The 21,304-nt window shown below is 39.4% G+C and overlaps 1 protein-coding gene across 1 annotated transcript in view; it reads left to right on the forward strand.

The window, feature by feature from the left end:
* LOC126484590 (E3 ubiquitin-protein ligase MARCHF2-like) overlaps nucleotides 1–21,304 on the forward strand; it is a 100,109-nt gene that overhangs the window by 12,819 nt on the left and 65,986 nt on the right. Inside the window, exon 2 of the mRNA XM_050108153.1 lies at nucleotides 6,115–6,335. Coding sequence (XP_049964110.1) covers nucleotides 6,133–6,335 — 203 coding nt within the window. The 5' untranslated portion in view covers nucleotides 6,115–6,132. The remainder of the gene's footprint in view (nucleotides 1–6,114; nucleotides 6,336–21,304) is intronic.

Below are 21,304 nucleotides of genomic sequence, written 5' to 3' on the forward strand. Positions count from 1 at the left end.
ATTAACAGACTTTGAACACAGAATGGTGGTTGGAGCTACATCTACATTACATTTCAAAATCAGTAAGGAATACAATATTCCAAGATCCACAATGTCAAGAGTGTGCCAAGAATACAAAATTTCAGGCATTACTTCTCACCATGGACAACACAGTGGCCAATGAAATGATTGAGAGCAGTGGCGTTTGCTTAGGAGTTGTCAGTACTAACAGACAAGCGACACTGGATGAAATAAAAACAGAAATCAATGTGGGGCATATGATGAACATATACCTTAGGACAATGTGGTAAAATTTTACATTAATGGGCCATGGCAGCAGATGACCAATGTGAGTGCCTTTGCTAACTGCACAACACTGCCAGCAGCACCTCTCCTCGCCTGCAGCACCTCTCCTGGGCTCTTAACCATGTTGATTGCACCTGATGTAACTGGAAAACTGTAACCTGGTCAGATAAACTCCAATTTCAAGTGGTAAGAGTGGATGGTAGGGTTTGAATGTGGCCCGGACCCCATGAAGCCATGAACCTGAGTTGTCAACAAGGCACTGTGTTTACATGGATTGGACTACATCTTTGGATCAAACTAAATTGATCATTGACTGGAAATGAGCATGTTTCGCTACTTGAAGACCACCTGCAGCCATTCGTGGACTTCATTTTCCCAAACAATGATAGAATTTTTATGTGCATTGACAGTGCACCATGTCACCGGGCCACAACTGTTCATTATTTATTTGAAGAACACTCTGAACAATTTGAGCCAATGATTTGACCACCCAGATTGGCTGACATTTATGGGACGTAATTGAGAGGTTAAGTTGTGCACAACGTCCTGCACCAGCAACACTTTCTCAATTATGGACAGCTATAGAGGCAGAGGGGCGTGAAAGGGAAGCAGTGTTTGGTAAGGGTGTGAGACAGGGTTGTAGCCTATCCCCAATGTTATTCAATCTGTATATTGAGCAAGCAGTAAAGGAAACAAAAGAAAAATTCGGAGTAGGAATTAAAATCCATGGAGAAGAAATAAAATTGTAATTCTGTCAGAGACAGCAAAGGACCTGGAAGAGCAGCTGAATGGAATGGACAGTGTCTTGAAAGGAGGATATAAGATGAACATCAACAAAAGCAAAACGAGGATAATGGAATGTAGTCGAATTAAGTCGAGTGATGCTGCGGGAATTAGATTAGGAAATGAGATGCTTAAAGTAGTAAATGAGTTTTGCTTTTTTGGGAAGCAAAATAACTGATGATGGTCGTACTAGAGAAGATATAAAATGTAGACTGGCAATGGCAAGGAAAGCGTTTCTGAAGAAGAGAAATTTGTTAACATTGAGTATAGATTTAAGTGTCAGGAAGTCGTTTCTGAAAGTATTTGTATGGAGTGTAGCCATGTATGGAAGTGAAACGTGGATGATAAATAGTTTAGACAAGAAGAGAATAGAAGCTTTCGAAATGTGGTGCTGCAGAAGAATTCTGAAGATTAGATGGGTAGATCACATAACTAATGAGGTGGTATTGAACAGAATTGGAGAGAAGAGAAATTTGTGGCACAACTTGACTAGAAGAAGGGATTGGTTGATAGGGCATATTCTGAGGCATCAAGGGATCACCAATTTAGTATTGGAGGGCAGCTTGGAGAGTAAAAATTGTCGAGGGAGACCAAGAGGTGAATACACTAAACAGATTCAGAAGGATGTAGGTTACAGTAGGTACTGGGAGATGAAGAAGCTTGCACAGGTTAGAGTGGCATGGAGAGCTGCATCAAACCAGTCTCTGGACTGAAGACCACAACAACAGCATCGAGGCAAAATGGATCAATATTTCTGTAAGGGACTTCCAATGACTTGTTGAGTTCATGCCACTTTGAGTAGCTGCACTACATTGGGCAAAAGGAGGTCCAACATGATGTTAGAACGTATCCCATGACTTTTGTCACCACAGTGTTGTATGATTTATTTTTTGTTTTTTCCTTTTAGTTTCTCACATAAGAAAGGTTAAAGACTGTTACATAATTGTTGGCAATTTCTTGATGGCCAGATAACAATTTCATACCTTCTCCTTTCAATTTCAGTACGATAATTTTCCTATTCATCAAGTGAAAACTGTAGCTGATTAACTTGATGAATTATATCTGAGAAATCTATGATGACCTTAACTGAACCATGATCTGAACCAAGCTGTAGTGCCTGTTGATAGAGAGAGTGAATGATACGAAGTTTTTTGCCTGGCTGAAAAAGCAATAGCAATAGCAATAGCAAATACACCGAAAGATAGTAAAGCTTCCAAGAAGGGTAAAGATATGCCTGCTTGCTCCGGGAGGACCCTGGTTAGACATATGTTACTAGCAAGGACTTTTCCTTGTGGGAGGGCTGTAGCTTCTACCTTCAGAAGCTGAATTTAATAGCCAGGAGAGCAGAGTGAAACTATATGCCTCTGCAACTCCTGATACCCAACCATGCTTTTTGCTGTGAATGATTTAGCAATTGGTTGATAACACCTTCTGGACAGCTTGACTTTATTGAGTCATGAGGGCCAGTTCTAGAACATTTTTCTACAAAAGCAACTTTACCATTTTATGCCCCCACCCCCAATCTTTTTTTGCACTTTTGCTTCAGTCAGTTTTTGCTATTTGTTGTGATATGCCCTGTATACAAATTTTGCAAACTTGGTGCATCAAGGAGACCTACCAATTTGATAAGCCCTGTATAAAAAGGATTTCAGTTGTGGCACCTCTGGTACCCCCTCAGCTCGGTGACCCAAGTGGCAGTTTGTCTTGCTTGGGCCTTAAACTGCCCGTGGAAGCCACAGGAATGAATGTGGATTCAGGTTACATGGAACCTATAATGGCAGGAATAATGCTTGCCATATACATGGCAATTTGATAAACCTGTACATATCCTTTCATTTGCCAAAATGGTGAGCCACTTGGTGAGCTTTGCCAGCATGGCTGGTACAAGTCTGTCTCTTTGGCACCCTTGTGTTCCTTAATTGTGTCTGGTCAACTTTGGGCATACTGCAGCAATCATGTCTAGTGGTGGAATGTTGCTTGTCTTGAAGAGCAAAAATTATATTTAACTACTGGGAACATGGTGGTAAGACGATATCTGATCAAAACTTCAATGTTTTCTGAGCACTGATGGGATGGGTGGCTTTTGATTTGAAACAGTCATTAGCACGTTACACTTGTAACACACAAGGTTTATTAAACTTCTGCATATGATGTAAGGCTCTGTCTGGATTGATCTTTAATTAGATACCTTCTCATTGTGAACCATGAAAAAGTCATGATTGAGAGGGTATTGCAAAAGAATCTGACAGGACTATAACAGCGCATAAATCAGTGAAAATATTGCAAAACAGAACAATTCTGATAGAAACAGCTACTTCTCGTCTGACCACGCCCTGGATGTCTTGGTGAACATCCGATCAAGACAAACATTCACAGCACACTAAATGACAGCAAATGTGTTGTGACACGCAACACTACCATGTAGATGAAATGACTAAAGTAAAACAGCGGTTGGCTTCACTGTTGTAAATATATTGATGAAGTTAAATGATGTGTTGCAGAAGATGCCAATGTTTTTGGTGACATACAAGTATTGGACAAGAATATGAAAAGACTAGAAGTACATCTTACCATGCCTAATACAGTGTAGAAAACACGTTGACACTCAAAATAGCTTCTGGTCATCGCAGAATGGGTAAATACATGTCCTGTATGGTTTTCAAGGGAATTTTGTACCATTCATCAGGCAAAACAGTGGCAAATTCAGGTAACAATGATGGAGGTGAATAGTGATCATACACACTTCTCTGCAAAGTAGACAATAAAGGCTCAATAATAAGGAGATGTTGTGACAGTGGAGGAAGATGTGGTAGTTCATTCTCATGTTCACAAAATAAGTCCTGGATGATGCGAGCTGTGTGAACAGGGGCCCAGTCACCTTGGAACACAGAATCACAATTGGGGAACAAACATTGTACCATAGGTTGGACCTGATCAACCAAAATGGTCGTATTATCTTCGGCAATAATGCAGCCTTGCAGAGTAATCATGGGCCCATGGAATACCATGATAAGATTTCCCAAATCACTGCTGAAACCCCTCCATGTTTCACTCTTGGGACATAAACTTAGGCAGAAGTTGGAAAGTGTCAAATGAAGACCCATCTGGCCAAATGACTTTCTTGCATTGCTCCATAGTCCAGGTTTTATGGATTTGGCACCATGTTTTCCTGTTATAGGCATTTGCTTCTTGGATGACAGGTTTAGGAATTCCAGCTTACCCTGCAATTTCCTGCTTATGGAACTTTCTTTGTGTTGTTTTGGTGTGCTGACAACATTCATGAGTGCTACATTCAGTTCTGCAGTGACTTTTGCACTTGATGTCCTCTTATATTTTTTCACAACCCTCTCCAACAACCATCTGTCAAGATTACTCAACACACCGTGTCATCAGCATTGCGACTTAGCTAATGATGTTTTTCCGCTTTCCCTGATATGTATCTTGGAATTGGTGCCTCTTGAAACACCAAACACTTCAGGTATCTTGGATACAGAAGCACCAACTATATGAACACCAACAATTTGCCCATGTTCAAATTCACTTACCACTGACATAGTGTACTCACAGCTACACAGAACATTGTTCTGATGACAACTTACACTTGCCACATAATGATCACTTTGCACAGTTGCTGATTGTGGTCAAATACAACAGAGCAACATGCAGGCTTGGCTGGCATTTGCATTTATTTTCAAGCAAGCATTTCTCACAGTGTTTCTATATTTTTGTCCGACCTCTGTAAATAGGTTGTTAGCATGAAGTAGTACAGATGGAGACTTATCGAACTGCAAGAAATCTGAGTTTCAACTGAACATTTACATGGAATTAATATTAATTTTATAAGATGACAATTTTTAAGTTTAAAAGTTGTTCGCTTATTTTTTGTAACATGCAACTGACATGAATAAATTTACTGTTGTCAACCATGAAGTGCCCTAGAAAAGACAGACTGGCCATTTTTCAGATACCACTTTCAAATGTTAATATGCTGGAAAACTATCAAGTGTGACTAGCAGTAATCATAACTGGATGTTTGTGGATGCTGGTAAACTTCGCAGAAGCACCCTACTTTTGCCTACTAATATATAACTTGATTTGTCCCACATCCCTGGGGAACACAATATGTAAAACAGTGAATGAATGAAAGTGGTTACTGTAGATTAGTATGACAGACCCCAGAAAATTTATGTGGGCACACATTGAATTTTAACCAGGTTTGCTTCTGCATATCCTAAAAATGATAAATGATATTACACACATAAATTTGAATTGATATCTGTAAAATTATCTTGTGGCTAGCCACAATCTACATGCAAATACTTTTTCTGTCTTTATAAAGTTCACTTTGCTCTTGATGATTTTTTTCACAGTAAAACTCTGTGTTGTAAGAGTGGTGCAAATAAAACAGCTGACTCAGTTCTTTAGTTTTCATGTAGAAGTGAGACATGTGAAAATTTTCTAGAGGGATAAATCATACCGTCTTCCCAACGTGGCTTATGATTAAGATTTGCTACCAGGAGTTTCACTTTCTCTTTTCATTAGCATCAGCTTTGTTTGCTTTCTTTTTTTCTTGAGTGATGCACAGTTCATTGGTCTAACAGAAAAAGTAATCACCCCTGTTACTTCTGTGTTATCGTGCAAAACATTTTATGAAAAATCTTCCTGCTGTTAGTAGTCTAATGTAGTCAATGTAAAGTGCGTTCTTACATGGTGTGTTATATGAAAGGTCATTAATATCGAGAACAGAGAGAAAAAGATTGAGATGAGAGACTTGTGGGATTGCACAATTTTTTTCCAGTATGTCTACTTATTTGGATACACTTCATAACTTTCCTCTCATTTTGTTTTACACTTTGAGTATTTAGTTTTTCATATGTAATTAGCTTCTTTAAATCGAGATCACTTCTTCTTGAAGTGTCAGCTGAGTAAACAGTTTGATTTGCAACAACATTTTTATGAGTTTACTTGGCTGATATTTTGAGGAGAATTAATCAATGAAATTCACTGAGAAAGTCTACATTCATATTCTTTAAATTCGTTTGATAGCCTTACAAATTTAGCAAGATGACAGCGATCCCAGGAGTCGAAGAACCAGTTTGCCGGATATGCCATGGCTCAGCTGCCTTGGGCGCACTATCTTCACCATGTGACTGCCGTGGTTCGCTTGGCTATGTCCACCTGTCCTGCCTGTCCCAATGGGTGCGGGAGTCACGTAACAGGCACTGTGAGATTTGCAATTGTGATTACAGAGTATTCTACATTCGGAGGTAGGTCTTAACAAATTGAAAGCACATAGCTGAATAGTGTACTGAGTATGACACTATGAGACTTACAAGAGCAGACAGATATATGTGATGAAATGGTAGTAAATATATTTTTACTAACCCAAAATTTGTTTTACAAGATATTATCCATTGAACTGAATTCATTTTGTTTAGTGAGAACCCTTCTTCTGCATAATCTCCAAGAAGATATTTATATTGTTCTGTGCATAAGTATGAGCAGGTGCCAAAGTGGATAAGTGACTGACTACACATCAAAAAGTCCTTAGTTGTATTGTATTGTATCCACAGTCTTTGGGTTTTTTCTGTTACACATAGCTTCTTTCAGTTCTGGAAATGATTTATGTAAGTACGACATCCAAAATTTTGCCATGGTTTGCAGGCCACATTAAACTGGAAATCTGTTACAACTGGCTGGATAAATTAATTCATAGTTAGAGAGAGGCAAAGCTGTGCCACATTCAAGAGTACTATAAGTGGTAAAGCACTGTGGCAGTCGAACCTATTTTCAGGTTAAGGATAGCTTTTGATTTTTACCAGTAATTTTAAAGCAATGTTTTTTAATGTGTTATCAGGGTGGCTAGCTCATCCATTATTTGTAAGTGATTAGCCAGTCATATATTCCTATTAATATATTTCAATATAATTGAGGGAAACATTCCACGTGGGAAAAATTATATATAAAAGCAAAGATGAGGTGACTTACCGAACGAAAGCACTGGCAGGTCGATAGACACACAAACAAACACAAACATACACACAAAATTCAAGCTTTCGCAACAAACTGTTGCCTCATCAGGAAAGAGGGAAGGAGAGGGGAAGACGAAAGGAAGTGGGTTTTAAGGGAGAGGGTAAGGAGTCATTCCAATCCTGGGAGCAGAAAGACTTACCTTAGGGGGAAAAAAGGACAGGTATACACTCGCACTCACGCACATATCCATCCACACATACAGACACAAGCTTGTGTCTGTATGTGTGGATTGATATGTGCGTGAGTGCGAGTGTATACCTGTCCTTTTTTCCCCCTAAGGTAAGTCTTTCTGCTCCCGGGATTGGAATGACTCCTTACCCTCTCCCTTAAAACCCACTTCCTTTCGTCTTCCCCTCTCCTTCCCTCTTTCCTGATGAGGCAACAGTTTGTTGCGAAAGCTTGAATTTTGTGTGTATGTTTGTGTTTGTTTGTGTATCTATCGACCTGCCAGCGCTTTCGTTCGGTAAGTCACCTCATCTTTGTTTTTATATTAATATATTTCAGTTCACTTTTGTTTTAGTTAACAGTTTTAGAACATCTGAGCAATTTTAATGCAATCTTCCCTTATGTGAACTAGTGTGATTGTGAAGGTAAGCATGGACAAGATTTGGGGAGAGTGAGTGCGATTTTATCTCAGACTGCTTTTTATCTCTTTTTCTCACATTTTCTCAATTTTAATCACATTTGTTTCTGCTAATATTACAAGGAAATGGGAAATGAACACACTTTCCTTCACATATCCCCACAAGAAAAAATCGCATGGGGTCATGTCTGGTGATCTTGGAGGCCAAGAATGCAGGGCAGTGTCTTGAGGTCCGATGCACCCAATCCAGCATTGAGTCATAGTTGTCATGAAAACCTGATGTATGTTGTTGTGCTTGTGTGTTGGAGCTCCGTTGTGTTGGAAAGTGAAGTCACCATAGTGCTTCTGAAGTTCTGGAAAAGGGCAATTCTGCAGTATTTAAAGATAGCTAAATAGGACACTCAGGACTGTGAGAAACTGTCCTGCATTCATGGCCTCCAAGAATGCCAGACATGATGCCATGTGATTTTTTCTTATTGGGATATGTGAAGGGAAGTGTGTTCATCTCCCCTTCATTTTGTGACATAGAAGAAGCCGAAGAACAAAATAACAGCCGCCATAACTTCTGTAAAAGCAGATACATTGTGTAAAGTTTATGATGAATGTAGTTATCATCTAAATGCTCTTCATGCTGCTGTTGGTGGGCACATAGAGCAATTATAATAGCATAGTTAAGACAAAGATTTTGTGAGTATTTTACAATTCATCTCATGTTTGTAGTGTGTTTTTGTCAATAAATATGGAGGTCTTTCTTTCTGAAACAACTTGATTTTTTAAACTTTATAAGCAGTAACATTGTTTTATAAGTCAGATTTTTATTAAAGCTTGCAATTCATTCAAAACAGCCAAAATCAATCTAGCTGATTTTCAGAGTATTATGTACTTTTCAAAATAATACTTTGTTCTTATGACTGTTTTGATAAGAGACCACTTGAGCCCCAGAGTGCGCAGTCTGTGGCCTGAATCATAGAAGTAACAGCTGTGTCAGGCAGTATAGAAAAGTTCACTGGTGTCATGACAGCTGATAAAATGTACCAGCTTCAACTCAGATCGCACGTCCTATTGTGTGTCATTTATTAATTAATTGACAATATGTTGTAATTACTTTGCCTGCTGCCCTTAACTGGACGTAAAGAACTGCAACCAACTGTATGTGGGTCTGCCTGCTGCACTTACACTGTATGTAAAGAGCTGTAACTAAGTGTAGTATGTAACATTCCTTTACTTGCATTTAAAAGAGAATTTTGGAACCTGAACTGGCCATCAACAATTAATATTTCAAAAGTGGTGTTAAAAGTGTGTAATATACAACATAATGTTCTGTGTGGACTACATTATTGGAACTTTCATTCTGTCATCAACAGTTTTCTACCTATAAAAATGATTGAAGGAAAAGATGGCAGCTACTGAGGGCAGCAAAGCAGATAAAGTGAATTCATTACATTTTATGTCCTAGTTGTGGAGTTGTTCCAAGCTGGAACTGTTGACAAGAACTTATATGTTCTATGTTAGCACTGTCATAACAAATTCCAGCAGCACCAAAAGTTATATTTGGTGCCCCATGGTTTCGGGCCACATATTAAAGGGACCTTTGTGTTAGAATGGACTCACGACTCGTACAGCAGAAGAAAAAGTTGACAAAATGAAAATGTTGGGGATATAGACAGTGTAAATAATAGTGAATTAAAAAGAAGTACAGTGTTTAACAATGTGTAGACAAGCAGTCACCATTATGGATTTAGCTTTATGCAGACAGTGAGGGTATGATTTCAACTGATGTCATTTTGCAGTCAGGCACAGCAGTCAGTGGAGAACATTTGCAGATTAGCATGTATTATTTATGTTTTTCACTGTCAAAATGTTCTGAAGCATAATTTATTACAAATACTTGTGATAAACAGCAAAATATCTTCTTCATTCTTGTACATTAGTAGTGGAAATGGTCAGATGGGGGCAGGAGATGTGGATTTCAGTCAAGGAGTTTCTAGCATTGTGGAGACACACCTATGGTAGATCAGCAAAGAAGATGTATCTGGGTTCACCACTCCATATCAGATGGCAAAGTGCACTAAACAGTCAAAAACTACATCACTTATCAATAATGTATAAAATCTTCTTGTGGGGAAAAAATGCAACTTGATTAGATAACAAGAGGAGACAGAGGCATTTTCTTTGATCTCCCTAATGAATCTAAATTAGGCTCTGGAAATGGGTACCGTACAATAAACATTGGTGGTCTCTTAGGAAGTTAATTTAGTCACTTTTCTTTTACTATATTTTGTCTCCATGAGATTCACACACTTTCTATAAAGTTGCCCCTGCAGGCACTCTTGAGCATCCTTCTGCTGTTGCACATAAACAAGTATTGAACCAGATGATCCACAGCACTCCAGCTACACTACAGTCTGTCTGTCAGCAAGCTTCTTAATTTTGGCACAAGCCTGTCTCAGTTTCATTATAAGTGCAAAGCATAAAGAAAATACACAGTTTTCCCCTGAGAGACATCATAGTTAGTGCTCATATGTGGCTCTGCTTTAACATGCAAGATCACCTATGAAGTGTCTAATCATAAAAGCTTAACAGTGCAGCAAAAAGGTAAATGTTTATGCTTCACCATTTAGCATCTCAGCTGTGTCTTATGGTCATCTTGTTAAATAGACTCAGATCACATTTACTTGACTTTATGTATTAACATCTTTTTTATCCTCATGTGCATTAAGTGTACATTGACCTTTATGAGTTATATCGCTAACCAGCAATGTGTTTTCCAAATCTAATACATCACCCTAATACGCAGTGGTGGCGGCTGTGTAAGAGCACAAGAGCATGTGAACAAGCAAACTTTTGAGACTTTGTGGATTTATTGTTTTTTTTTCTTTCAGTTCTGTTAAACATAATACAGATGCTGCAATCTGAAAGACATGGCACTTAAATATACTGTGCTACTGCTCCTCTAGACTCCATAAAACTTGGTGTCAGGGTCCCGAGCACGGAGCTTTTGTGCATGTGCAATTCACGTGACATAATTGTGTTACTAGCCAGATATATATGGATTTGATAAGCAGTGTGCATGGTTCACGATGTGCACAGCTAGCCCTTGCCACTCAACTAGAAGTTTATGTCTGTGCCACCAGGTAGTAGCCAACTGCGGCAGACATTTATCTCCTTTTGCTCGGCATAAATCCTGCTGGATACGCTAATTCTCTCACTATATACTGTAGTAAAATTTAGATTGGACATTAGTATATGTTAAAGTTGTACTGACAGTAAACTACTTTGTAACTTTCTGAATGAGTTATAGTATATTAAGTTATGAATTTTATCATTCAGTAATGAGTTTGAGGCACTGAGAATCATAAGGGCCTAAAGCACATCACCGTCAATTGTAAGATTGTAGCATTTATTCATGCTTCTTAAATCTGTTGCTATTATCGTGAGTCAGGTTTATCTGTGCTGTAGCCCTCATTATACATAAGAAACTTCACGAAACACTATATCACTGGTATCTCTGATATTTATGTAAATGTGGGATCAATGGCAGTGTGCTTTAGGTCCTTAAGTATCTCAGTGCCTGATTAGTATTCTAGTCAAGTGACCATGTTGGTAGACATTACTTCTTGAGTTTGATTATTTCCACAAATGGCACTTTGTGTTTGGAGTTGGCTGCTTACTGTGTGGGAATTGGCTTTCGTGTGCAGTGCACACGTGAACTATGTTGAATATTGCCCATTGCCCAGAGCATCCACACGCCATTGTCTGCATCCATGCCAGAGGCTGAAGTGTAGTCTCATTTGGTCTGGTTGCGTTTACACTGCCACTATGGAGGCAGACCAGAGACCAGGATTGCGTGCTGTTGTACATCATCTGCAGCCAATATGTCGCATCAGTGCTCTGCTGCCATGTTGAAGCAGTACACTGTCACCACCTGGATCACACACGTGCCAACATCTTCATGGTGCTGCGACCATGGCTTTGATCCTGTCATTGCAATTGCTATTAATAAATGGCTTTCTTAATCAGGAATGTTTTACAGACAGGCCACGATTGGACTCCTGTCACCACCAGCAGTCACACCTCGCCAGCGGTATTTGCACCATCCCGCCATTTTTTGCCATTTTAATGATATTTTTATGTGACATATGAGTGAAGTAAATTCAGGAAGTATTGTAAAAACTTTGTATTAGTTTGTGCCATTTAAAATAGGGAACATATTGTGTTGTGAGCATGGAGTATGGGTCATTGTTATTGAAGTATGTTAGGTAGTAAACATGAATAGCTATTCAGCCAGGAGCTTGAGTTGCAGCAAGAAATGTTATGTTAGAAGTATTTTTAACGGTCTTCCTCCTCATCCTGTTTTATTGTGTTGTGGTTTGTTGTGTTTCATGTAACTGATAGAAGATCAGCCATATCATGGTCACTGCCACAGGAAACACTCCAGTCTTTAGCAGCTAAGATATTTCAGGTAATAGCAGACCAGGCAGATATAATGAAATAAGTATGGTTCGAGTATGAGGAGAACATAGCTTTGCGCAGTTTGGTTGCACTTGTTTATGTGGAGAAGAGGCAGGACAAATTTTACAACTGGTAGATTACGAACACAGACCAGTATGGTCCTCAATTGATGAGTAATTTCAAACTTTTGAAGAGCTTGAGAGGTTAAAATGAGTAGTACCTGCAAGGAATCAGAAAATAAGGGAAAAGAAGTTAATATTGTGAGTATAATTGATGCATAAAGTACTAACATGATAAACATTAAGCAGAATAATGTGAGTTTATCTGCTTCAGTATCTTGTGAAAAACCAGAGTCTAAATTACGTATAGTGCCAGATGAACTATTGAGGTAGACAAGTTTGTGAGTAGCAGCATGGGTCACACTGATGTTGGTGCAGTAGTATCTATCCCACTGGATGACAGTGGGTAGTGGGAGCTGGGGAGTATGGGCCAGATGTACATGTGTCAGTCCTTCTTGTGTCATGCAGAGTGTAACTGCAGATGATAATTTTGTTGTAGATACTGTGAAGGATCCACTGGAAGTTATTGATGATGTTAATTATGTTGTGGATAATGAAGTAGCACAAACACATTTATTTTTGAAGGATGCAGATTTGTCATCACCTTTGATGGCACCGTCTTCTCAGAGGGAGGTGTGAGGAAGAGAAGAAAGAGTAACTTTTAAATAGGAAACAATCAGCCTCGATTGTGGTAATGAAACCAACCTTTACCTAGTTTTCAGCCCAAGTAATTGAGCCTTCTTCAGAAGATTTACCTGATTCTATAATATGTCTACAAGGGCATGGTCTAGAAATAAATCTAAAACAGCCTGAATTGGGTGACTATGCCGATTCAGGCTGTTTTAGTTTTATTTCAACACCATGCCCTTGTAGACATATTTAGAATAAGGTAAATCTTCTGAAGAAGGCTCAATTACTTGGGCTGAAACCTAGGTAAAGGTTGGTTTCATTACCACAATCGAGGCTGATAGTGTCTTTTATATTAGATTATCATGATTGCTGACTGGGCTGCAATGTTGAAAGTACTAAAAAGAGTAACTTTTATGGCTAGTGATTGGGTCAACAAGGCCAAATCCTATCAGTAATGTGTGTCTGAGGGTTAAAAAGTTCATAAAGTTGATGACACTTGCAACATAATAGGTACAAGAGTAAGAATACATTGTGTAATTATTCTTTCGCAGTGTACTGTCAAACTTAGTGGGACATCGTTTCAGCAAAATGAGACTGCTGCCAATGAACATTATTGCAAGGTTGTCTTGTCACGAGGGTAGAATCAAGTACATCTACATCTATACTCTGCAAACTACCATGAGGTGCATGGTAGAGCATACGTCCCATTATACCAATTATTAGGTTTCTTCTTGTTCCATTCACATATGGAGCACAGGAAGAATGATTGCTTGACTGCCTCTGCGTGTGCAACAGTTATTCTAATCTTATCCTCATTATCCCTATGTGAATGATACATAGAGGGCTGTAGTATATTCTTAGAGTCATCATTTAAAGCCAGTTCTTGAAACTTTGTTAATAGATTTTCTCGAGACAGTTTACATTTATCTTCAAGAGTCGTCAATTTCAGTATCTCTGTGACACTCTCCCATGGATTAAACAAACCTGTGACCATTTGTGCTGCCCTTCTTTGTATATATTCAGTAACCCCTGTTAGTCCTATCTGGTACAGGTTCCACATACTTGAGCAATATCCTAGAACCACTTGCATGAGTGATTTGTAAGCAACCTCCTTTGTAGACTGATTGCACTTCCCCAGTGTTCTATCAATAAACTGAGGTCTACCGCCTGCTTTACCCATGATTGAAACTATGTGATCATTCCTTACCATATCCCTAGAAAGTGTTACACCTGAGTATTTGTATGAGTTTTTTGATTCCAACAGTGACCCACTGATATTATAGACACAGGATTCTACATTTTTTCATTTTGTGAAGTACGAAATTTGACATTTCTGAACATTTAGAGCAAGATGCCAATCTCTGTACCATATTGAAATCTTATCCATATCTGACTGAACACGTATGCAGCTTCTCTCAGATAGTACTTCATTATAGATAACCACATCATCTGCAAAAAGGCTGGTTTTACTATTAATTTTCTCTGCAGGGTCGTTAATATACAATATGAACAGCAAGGGTCCCACGACACTTCCCGGGGGAGGGGGGACTGATGACCTCAGATGTTAAGTCCTATAGTGCTTAGAGCCATTTGAACTTCCCTAGGGCACACCCAAAGTTACTTCTATATCTGACGATGAGTCTCCATCTAACATAACATGCTGCGTCCGCTCTACCAAAGTGTCACCAATCCATTCACAAATTTCACTTAATCCCCCATATGATCATTGTTTTGACAATAAGTATAGGTGCAGTACTGAGTCAAATGCTTTACGGGAATCTAGAAATACCTCATCTACCTGGTTGCCTTGATCCAAAGCTTTCAGTATGTCATGTGAGAAAAGTGTGAGTTGCATGTCACATGATCAATGTTTTCGAAATCCATGCTGGTTGACAATGAGGTGGTCACCCGGTTCGAGATACATCATTATGTTTGAGCTCAGAATATATTCTAAGATTGTACAACAAATCGATGTCAAGGATAGCTTTGTGGATTAGTTCTACTACCTTTCTCATAGACAACAGTGACCTGTGTCTTTTTCCAAGAACTGGGTTCAGTTTTTTGTTTGAGGCATCTACGCTATATTATAGTTAGAAGAGGGGCTAATTCAGCTGCAAATTCAGTATAGAAGCTGACAGGGATTCCATCGGGAACTGCATACACAGTTTTTAAGTCCCTCTCAATAAAGTGCCACAGGGCACAGGTAAGTTGTTTTGCTGAGTTGAAGATACAAGTAATCATAACACTGCAAGAAGGATTAAGTCTTTAAGTAGCATTAAAGAAAAGGGAATAAATGGACCTGCCGACCAATGTTGTGTGTAGTATGTACGTATGGTTTTTGTGTGAGCATGGTTTTAGAGATGTGTTTTCTGGGAAAACATAGGGAAACTTTTGTTGCAAATTCCAGATATGTACCAAAGCAGATAACAAAGGAGGAATCTGAGCATGAGAAATTAATTGTGTATAAGCATTTGCTGTTAAATGATTTTTAATGATTTTGTTAAGAAGAGATAATTTGGTAATACTATTGTACTAATTTGTTATGTGACAGTTCAAAAATAACCCAATAAATTGAACTGCCAGTGAACTGGCTTCCAACAGGCTGGATTAGTGTTAGGAAATAGCACTGAAGTTAGTATACAGCCAACAAACTGTTTTCTATTCTATTGTAAATTAGAATAGAGAGAAGCATAGAAAATATTTTTTTATGTCAACTCTGAACACCTCATCTTTTGTGTGGAAATGCAAACAGGTCATGATCTGGTGACCAGATTTCTCAAAGCAGGGATAAATGTTGCTTATGACTTCACTGGGGTTGATGAGCTGCTCCTGCACTGATTCAACAGAATGACTTCATAGGTGGAGAGGCACATGTCAGCCTGATAACCAGGCTCTGTGGAGCAAGGGAGCATATTCAGAACACGTGGATATTCATTCAGTATGCAGACACTGCAGAATACACCAGCTAGCACCTGTGTAAGCTGACGTTGTGACATCTAAAAGTGCCAGCCAGTATCTCTCGGAGAGCTGACTAGACAGGAAAACCAGGGCATAAAACGTCATAACTTCACAACAGTACTGTCAGCCCACCTCATCTCTCACCTCTTGCAGCTTACAGGCAAAGTGTGCCACTGTTGGGGAAATGCTGGCCAGTCTGGCTCACATACATACAATCCAATTTAGATGCTCAGATTTAGAAGTGTCCAGTTTCCCAGTGACAACATCAATGCCAACCTCTGACCGTGAGAGGAAAAGCACTTGCAGTCCAAGCCGGAGCAACCAGCTGCCACCGTTGGACTTAACTGTCAGTAGCTGTGGTCCCCTACCTGGCCTAAGTCTGCATGCTGCCAGCTCGAGAATGTTGCACCGTCGAGTCATCTGCCAGGTGACTACCTTCCGTGTATGGCCACCTTGCTGGCCCTGCTTCATTGTCGCGGTCCACCACCTCACATGGGCCTACATTGTTGCTGTCCATTGCCAGAGCAGTGACATGCCATCATCTTCAACTCTGCTACAGTTTAGCCCCACTCACTGTGGTGAGGTTTACATTGGTGCTACGGAAGCAGACGAGCAACCGGGACTGCCTGCTGTTGTCCATTGTCGGCAGCCACTGTCATATTGCATCAGCACTCTACTGTCATGCTAAAGCAGCACACTAATGCCAGTCACCATCACAAATGTGCCACCTTCTGGGAGGCACCTGCTGATGCCTGCACACTACTGTGGCTGACTGCATCACAGAGGCTGGCAACTGTCTCCCCAGCTTTGATCTTGTCATTATAACTGTTACGAATAACTTTGTTCTGTTCATGCCCCACTATTTGTCATGTCCCACTGTTTGTAATGTCCGACTGTTTGTCTCCTGCCACCACCAAAACTGCATTCATGATAATTTATATTTCATGACATACACACACACACACATTGTTCACTGCACTAAACAGATTTATATATTCATCAGTTCTATGTCTTTTTTTTAGTTTTTCTGCTTTCATTACTTAGCAGCGGTAATATCTTTACAAAAAATGTTTATTTATTGAATTATGATTTTAAAAAGTGTGGGGCATCCACTACAATTTACATCGCTGACATGCTGGGAGTGGAATATCTGTGACTTGACCAGAGTCATGCATCTTTTACCTTTGTGTGTATTTGTCCAATAAAGTGTAAGTCTACCATGTGTCACACCACGTTTGTAGTGTACCCGCACCGTACCTGTCTTCGAAAAATGCAATATTACCACAGGAGGCAACATTAATATTCTATCTGATTACTTAAGGATTAAGAATAGGCAGAAAACAGAATCTTTATCAAAGGGACTGTTGATATATTAAGGAAATTATCTGTTTTTACTAATAACAAACGCCTTAACACTTTTGTACAACAAAGCATGTTTTGTACTTGGCAAATATTGAGCAGTCAATTAGAATTTTACTACACCAAATGTGGTAAAATTTTCCTAAATTATTTAAATAAGAGAAGCCTTGAACAGCAAAACATTCTGCTGAGTTTAGATGCACTAGACACCCTGAGATTTTATTAAATTAAATACAAATATGCTAAAGTAAATATGATCAAGATATTAATTAAATTGACATCTTTGAGGTCTTGGGTATTCTGCCTGATATCAGCATCATTTTTGGACTGATAAAGATAATGAGCTACATTATGAAAATATCATGCAAGAACGATGCTGATATGTGGCAGAATACTGAGCACCTCAAAAATGTCAACAGATTTTTGGGAAAGCCCGATGTATTTATTAAATTGCTTAACTATGTAGTAGACACCAGAAAATGAATAGGGGATTGTTAAACAAGTCAAAGTTAGACAAATCTTTAGGGCACTGTTTCATGTAATTTTGTGAGCTAATAGGAACATTGGAAAGAAATAAACAAGAAATTATTAATCTAGAACTATTTACAGTATTTAATACATCGAATTGGAGGGGTCAGCAGAAGAAAGTGCTAATCTTCAACTTGATAAGAAGTTGTCTCATTATGTTGTTTGTTGTGATTTTGAATCCACCACATACTGGTAACAAGTAAATACTTATTTATAACTAGAAAACCCTTTCTGTCTGCTGTACAATTTTTTTGTCTTATTGTACTTATGTTCTTGTCTTTGAATTTATCCAGTAACTCAGAACTCACTATTGTGGCATGTCACTTTCTTCCACTGGCCCCTCCAATTTACAAGGTTCACGTATTGCCTAGCTGAGCTCACTGAGTGACTCCTATAAGCATACCATACATGCCCACACTTAACAGGGGTGGTGTATCCCTTCTTTCCATCAGAAGTTCTCTTTGAGCTGCCACACAGCTGGCATGAAACTAGACAATGCCACAGTGCCAAACAACAATGTAGGTTTGCAGATGGAGATCCTGGTTCTGTTGAAGGAGAGGAGTCTGTTCGACGTGACAAAGCTCGTATTCTATTGGCAAAAGCTTCATAATCTTCATTCAGCTTTTTCTGTAGGATGGATTAATAATCTTGGAGCAGATGACTCCTCTTTTGTTGGAATACCACTGTGCTTAACTGTATGCTAGGGCTTCAACTGTTACTTCATGTCATAATGCTCACTACATTTAGCTGAAAGCTGTCGGGCCAAGCCCAAGCCCCACATCACAAACCAAGCCAAGCCCCACATCACAAACATTCTGTAGGAAAATAGTGACATTTTCATTCAGCTTTCCTGAAAAAGTAGACATAAAGGTTACTGCAGGGAATCTGCTTGCAGTGATTTATATTGAAGCCACAGAATTAGCTGCAGAGGTTGCAGAGAAACTTCACTAGTCTGGCAGGCATATTGCTCAATTTCACACTTTTGGCCCAATTCTTCACACTGTTCCTGTAACTCTAGTTTCTGATGGGTAAGTATATTACTTTATCCAGCTAGCACATCAGCAAGGTCCACATTGGCACCTCCAACAGCACCTTCCTGCCAATTTACTTCGGAGGGCGTATCGGCCATGGTTACAAACCACGGGAAAAACATTTACTTGGAGATCACAAAACTTTGACAAAGATGGTGTCATAGTGCTCCTATGAAAATTAGGTCCTAACCACAATGGATGTCCAATGACAGCTTACAGTGAAGCAGCAACAGCATGCAAGTACGTGTGGCTAATGAGACTTAATTTTCAGCATGGAGAGCAGCAATGGCTTTATGCAGTGTTGTCGGCTTCAGTGACAGCAGGGACGGCAATCACTGCCCTCAAAGATTTGACTGCTACATGGTGTGTGTCATCAACCCACAGTGATGATTCAAACTCTCATTGAATGTGAACATAGTGATGGTGGTAGTGGCTCAGGTGGGATTGGCACCCATGGCAGGCAGTGTCTGACAGAGTATGAGAATGCACCAGCATGACAAAAACGACAATGTGCAGCCTGAGCGCAGTGGTGTTGCAACAGTGTGAGTTCTTACAAAGTGTGACATATATGGGCACATCTCAACAACAACAAATGATGGTAAACACTTTATGGTGTAGTCCAGTCTAGCTCACTATGTGTCCACAACAAGAGGGCAGAACTATAGGCTGAATAACATGCAGCCATCTCTCTACGATAGGATTTATAATGTGGAACCATCCATGAAGAAAAACATTCATATGCCAGACTGAATAGTGTGCTTGAATGCCATTTCTGACACCAGTTGTTCAGAAATTGACAAGGGTAAGGCAACTGCAAGATGTGGGCATCTGGGAGTGTATAAAATTTAGGGAATTGATGAAATAGAACAGTGGAATAAGATTCAAAGAACTGGTTGGTGTTTGGTGTTTATTCCAAAGGTCTACCTCTGATGGGTACAAGCGGTATTCACAACACATTGCACTTGTCTACATTGAGATTCAACTGCCGTTCCCTGCACCATGCGTCAATTCGTTGCAGATCCTCCTGTATTTAAGTACAATTTTCCATTGTTACAACCTCTCAATATGCTACAGCATCATCCGAAAAAAGCCTCAGTGAACTTCTGATGTTATCCACAAGGTCATTTATATATATTGTGAATAGCAACAGTCCTACGACACTCCCCTGCAAACATTTGGTCTGATAGTCCATATGCTCTTACTTTGTTCATTAAACGACTGTGGGGAACTGTATCAAATGCCTTGTGGAAGTCAAGAAACACGGCATCTACCTGGGAACCCATGTCTATGGCCCTCTGATCTCGTGGACGAATAGTGCAAGCTGGGTTTCACAAGATCGCCTTTTCGAAATCCATGCTGATTCCTACAGAGTAGATTTCTAGTCTCCAGAAAAGTCATTATACTCAAACATAATATGTAATTCTACAGCTGTTCGACATTAGAGATCTAGGTCTATAGTTCTGCACATCTGTTCGACGTCCCTTCTTGAAAACGGGGATGACCTGTGCCCTTTTCAATCTTTGGAACGCTACGCTCTTCTAGAGACCTACAGTACACCACTGCAAGAAGGGGGGCAAGTTCCTTCTCATACTCTGTGTAAAATCAAACTGGTATCCCATCAGGTCCAGCAGCCTTTCCTCTTTTGAGCAATTTTAATTGTTTTTCTATCCCTCTGTCATCTATTTCGGTATCTACCATTTTGTCATCTGTGCAAATATCTAGAGCAGGAACTACAGTGCAGTCTTGGGAAAAGACATTTAGTATTTCGACCTTTAGTCTATCATTCTCTGTTTCAGTACCATTTTGGTCACAGAGTGTCTGGACATTTTGTTTTGATCCACCTACCGCTTTGGCATAAGACCAAAATTTCTTAGGCTTTTCTGCCAAGTCAGTACAAAGAACTTTACTGCGAATTCATTGACGCCTCTCGCATAGCCCTCCTCACACTACATTTCGCTTCATGTAACTTTTGTTTTTCTGCAAGGCTTTGGCTATGTTTATGTTTGCTGTGAAGTTCCCTTTGCTTCCGTAGCAGTTTTCTAACTTGGTTGTTGTACCACGGTGGGTCTTTCCCATCTCTTACAATCTTGCTTGGCACATACTCATCTAATGCATATTGTTCAATGGTTTTGAACTTTGTCCACTGATCCTCAACACTATCTGTACTTGAGATAAAACTTTCATGTTGAGCTGTTAAGTACTCTGAAATCTGCTTTTTGTCACTTTTGCTAAACAGAAAAATCTTCCTACCTTTTGTAATGTTTCTGTTTACAGCTGAAATCATCGATTCTGTAACCGCTTTATGATTGCTGATTCCCTGTTCTGCGTTAACTGCTTCAAATAGTTCGGGTCTGTTTGTCGCTAGAAGGTCTAATATGTTATCACCACGAGTCGGTTCTCTGTTTAACTGCACAAGGTAGTTTTCAGATAATGCACTTTAAAAAATTTCGCTGGATTCTTTGTCCCTGGCACCTGTTATAAACCTTTGAGTCTCCCAGTCTATATCTGGTAAATTAAAATCTCCACCCAGAACTATAACATGGTCGGGAAATATACTCAAAATATTTTCCAAATTTTCCTTCAGGTGTTCTGCCACAACAGCT

Source organism: Schistocerca serialis, chromosome 6, assembly GCF_023864345.2.
Source record: "Schistocerca serialis cubense isolate TAMUIC-IGC-003099 chromosome 6, iqSchSeri2.2, whole genome shotgun sequence".
Taxonomy (NCBI): Eukaryota; Metazoa; Arthropoda; class Insecta; order Orthoptera; family Acrididae; genus Schistocerca; species Schistocerca serialis.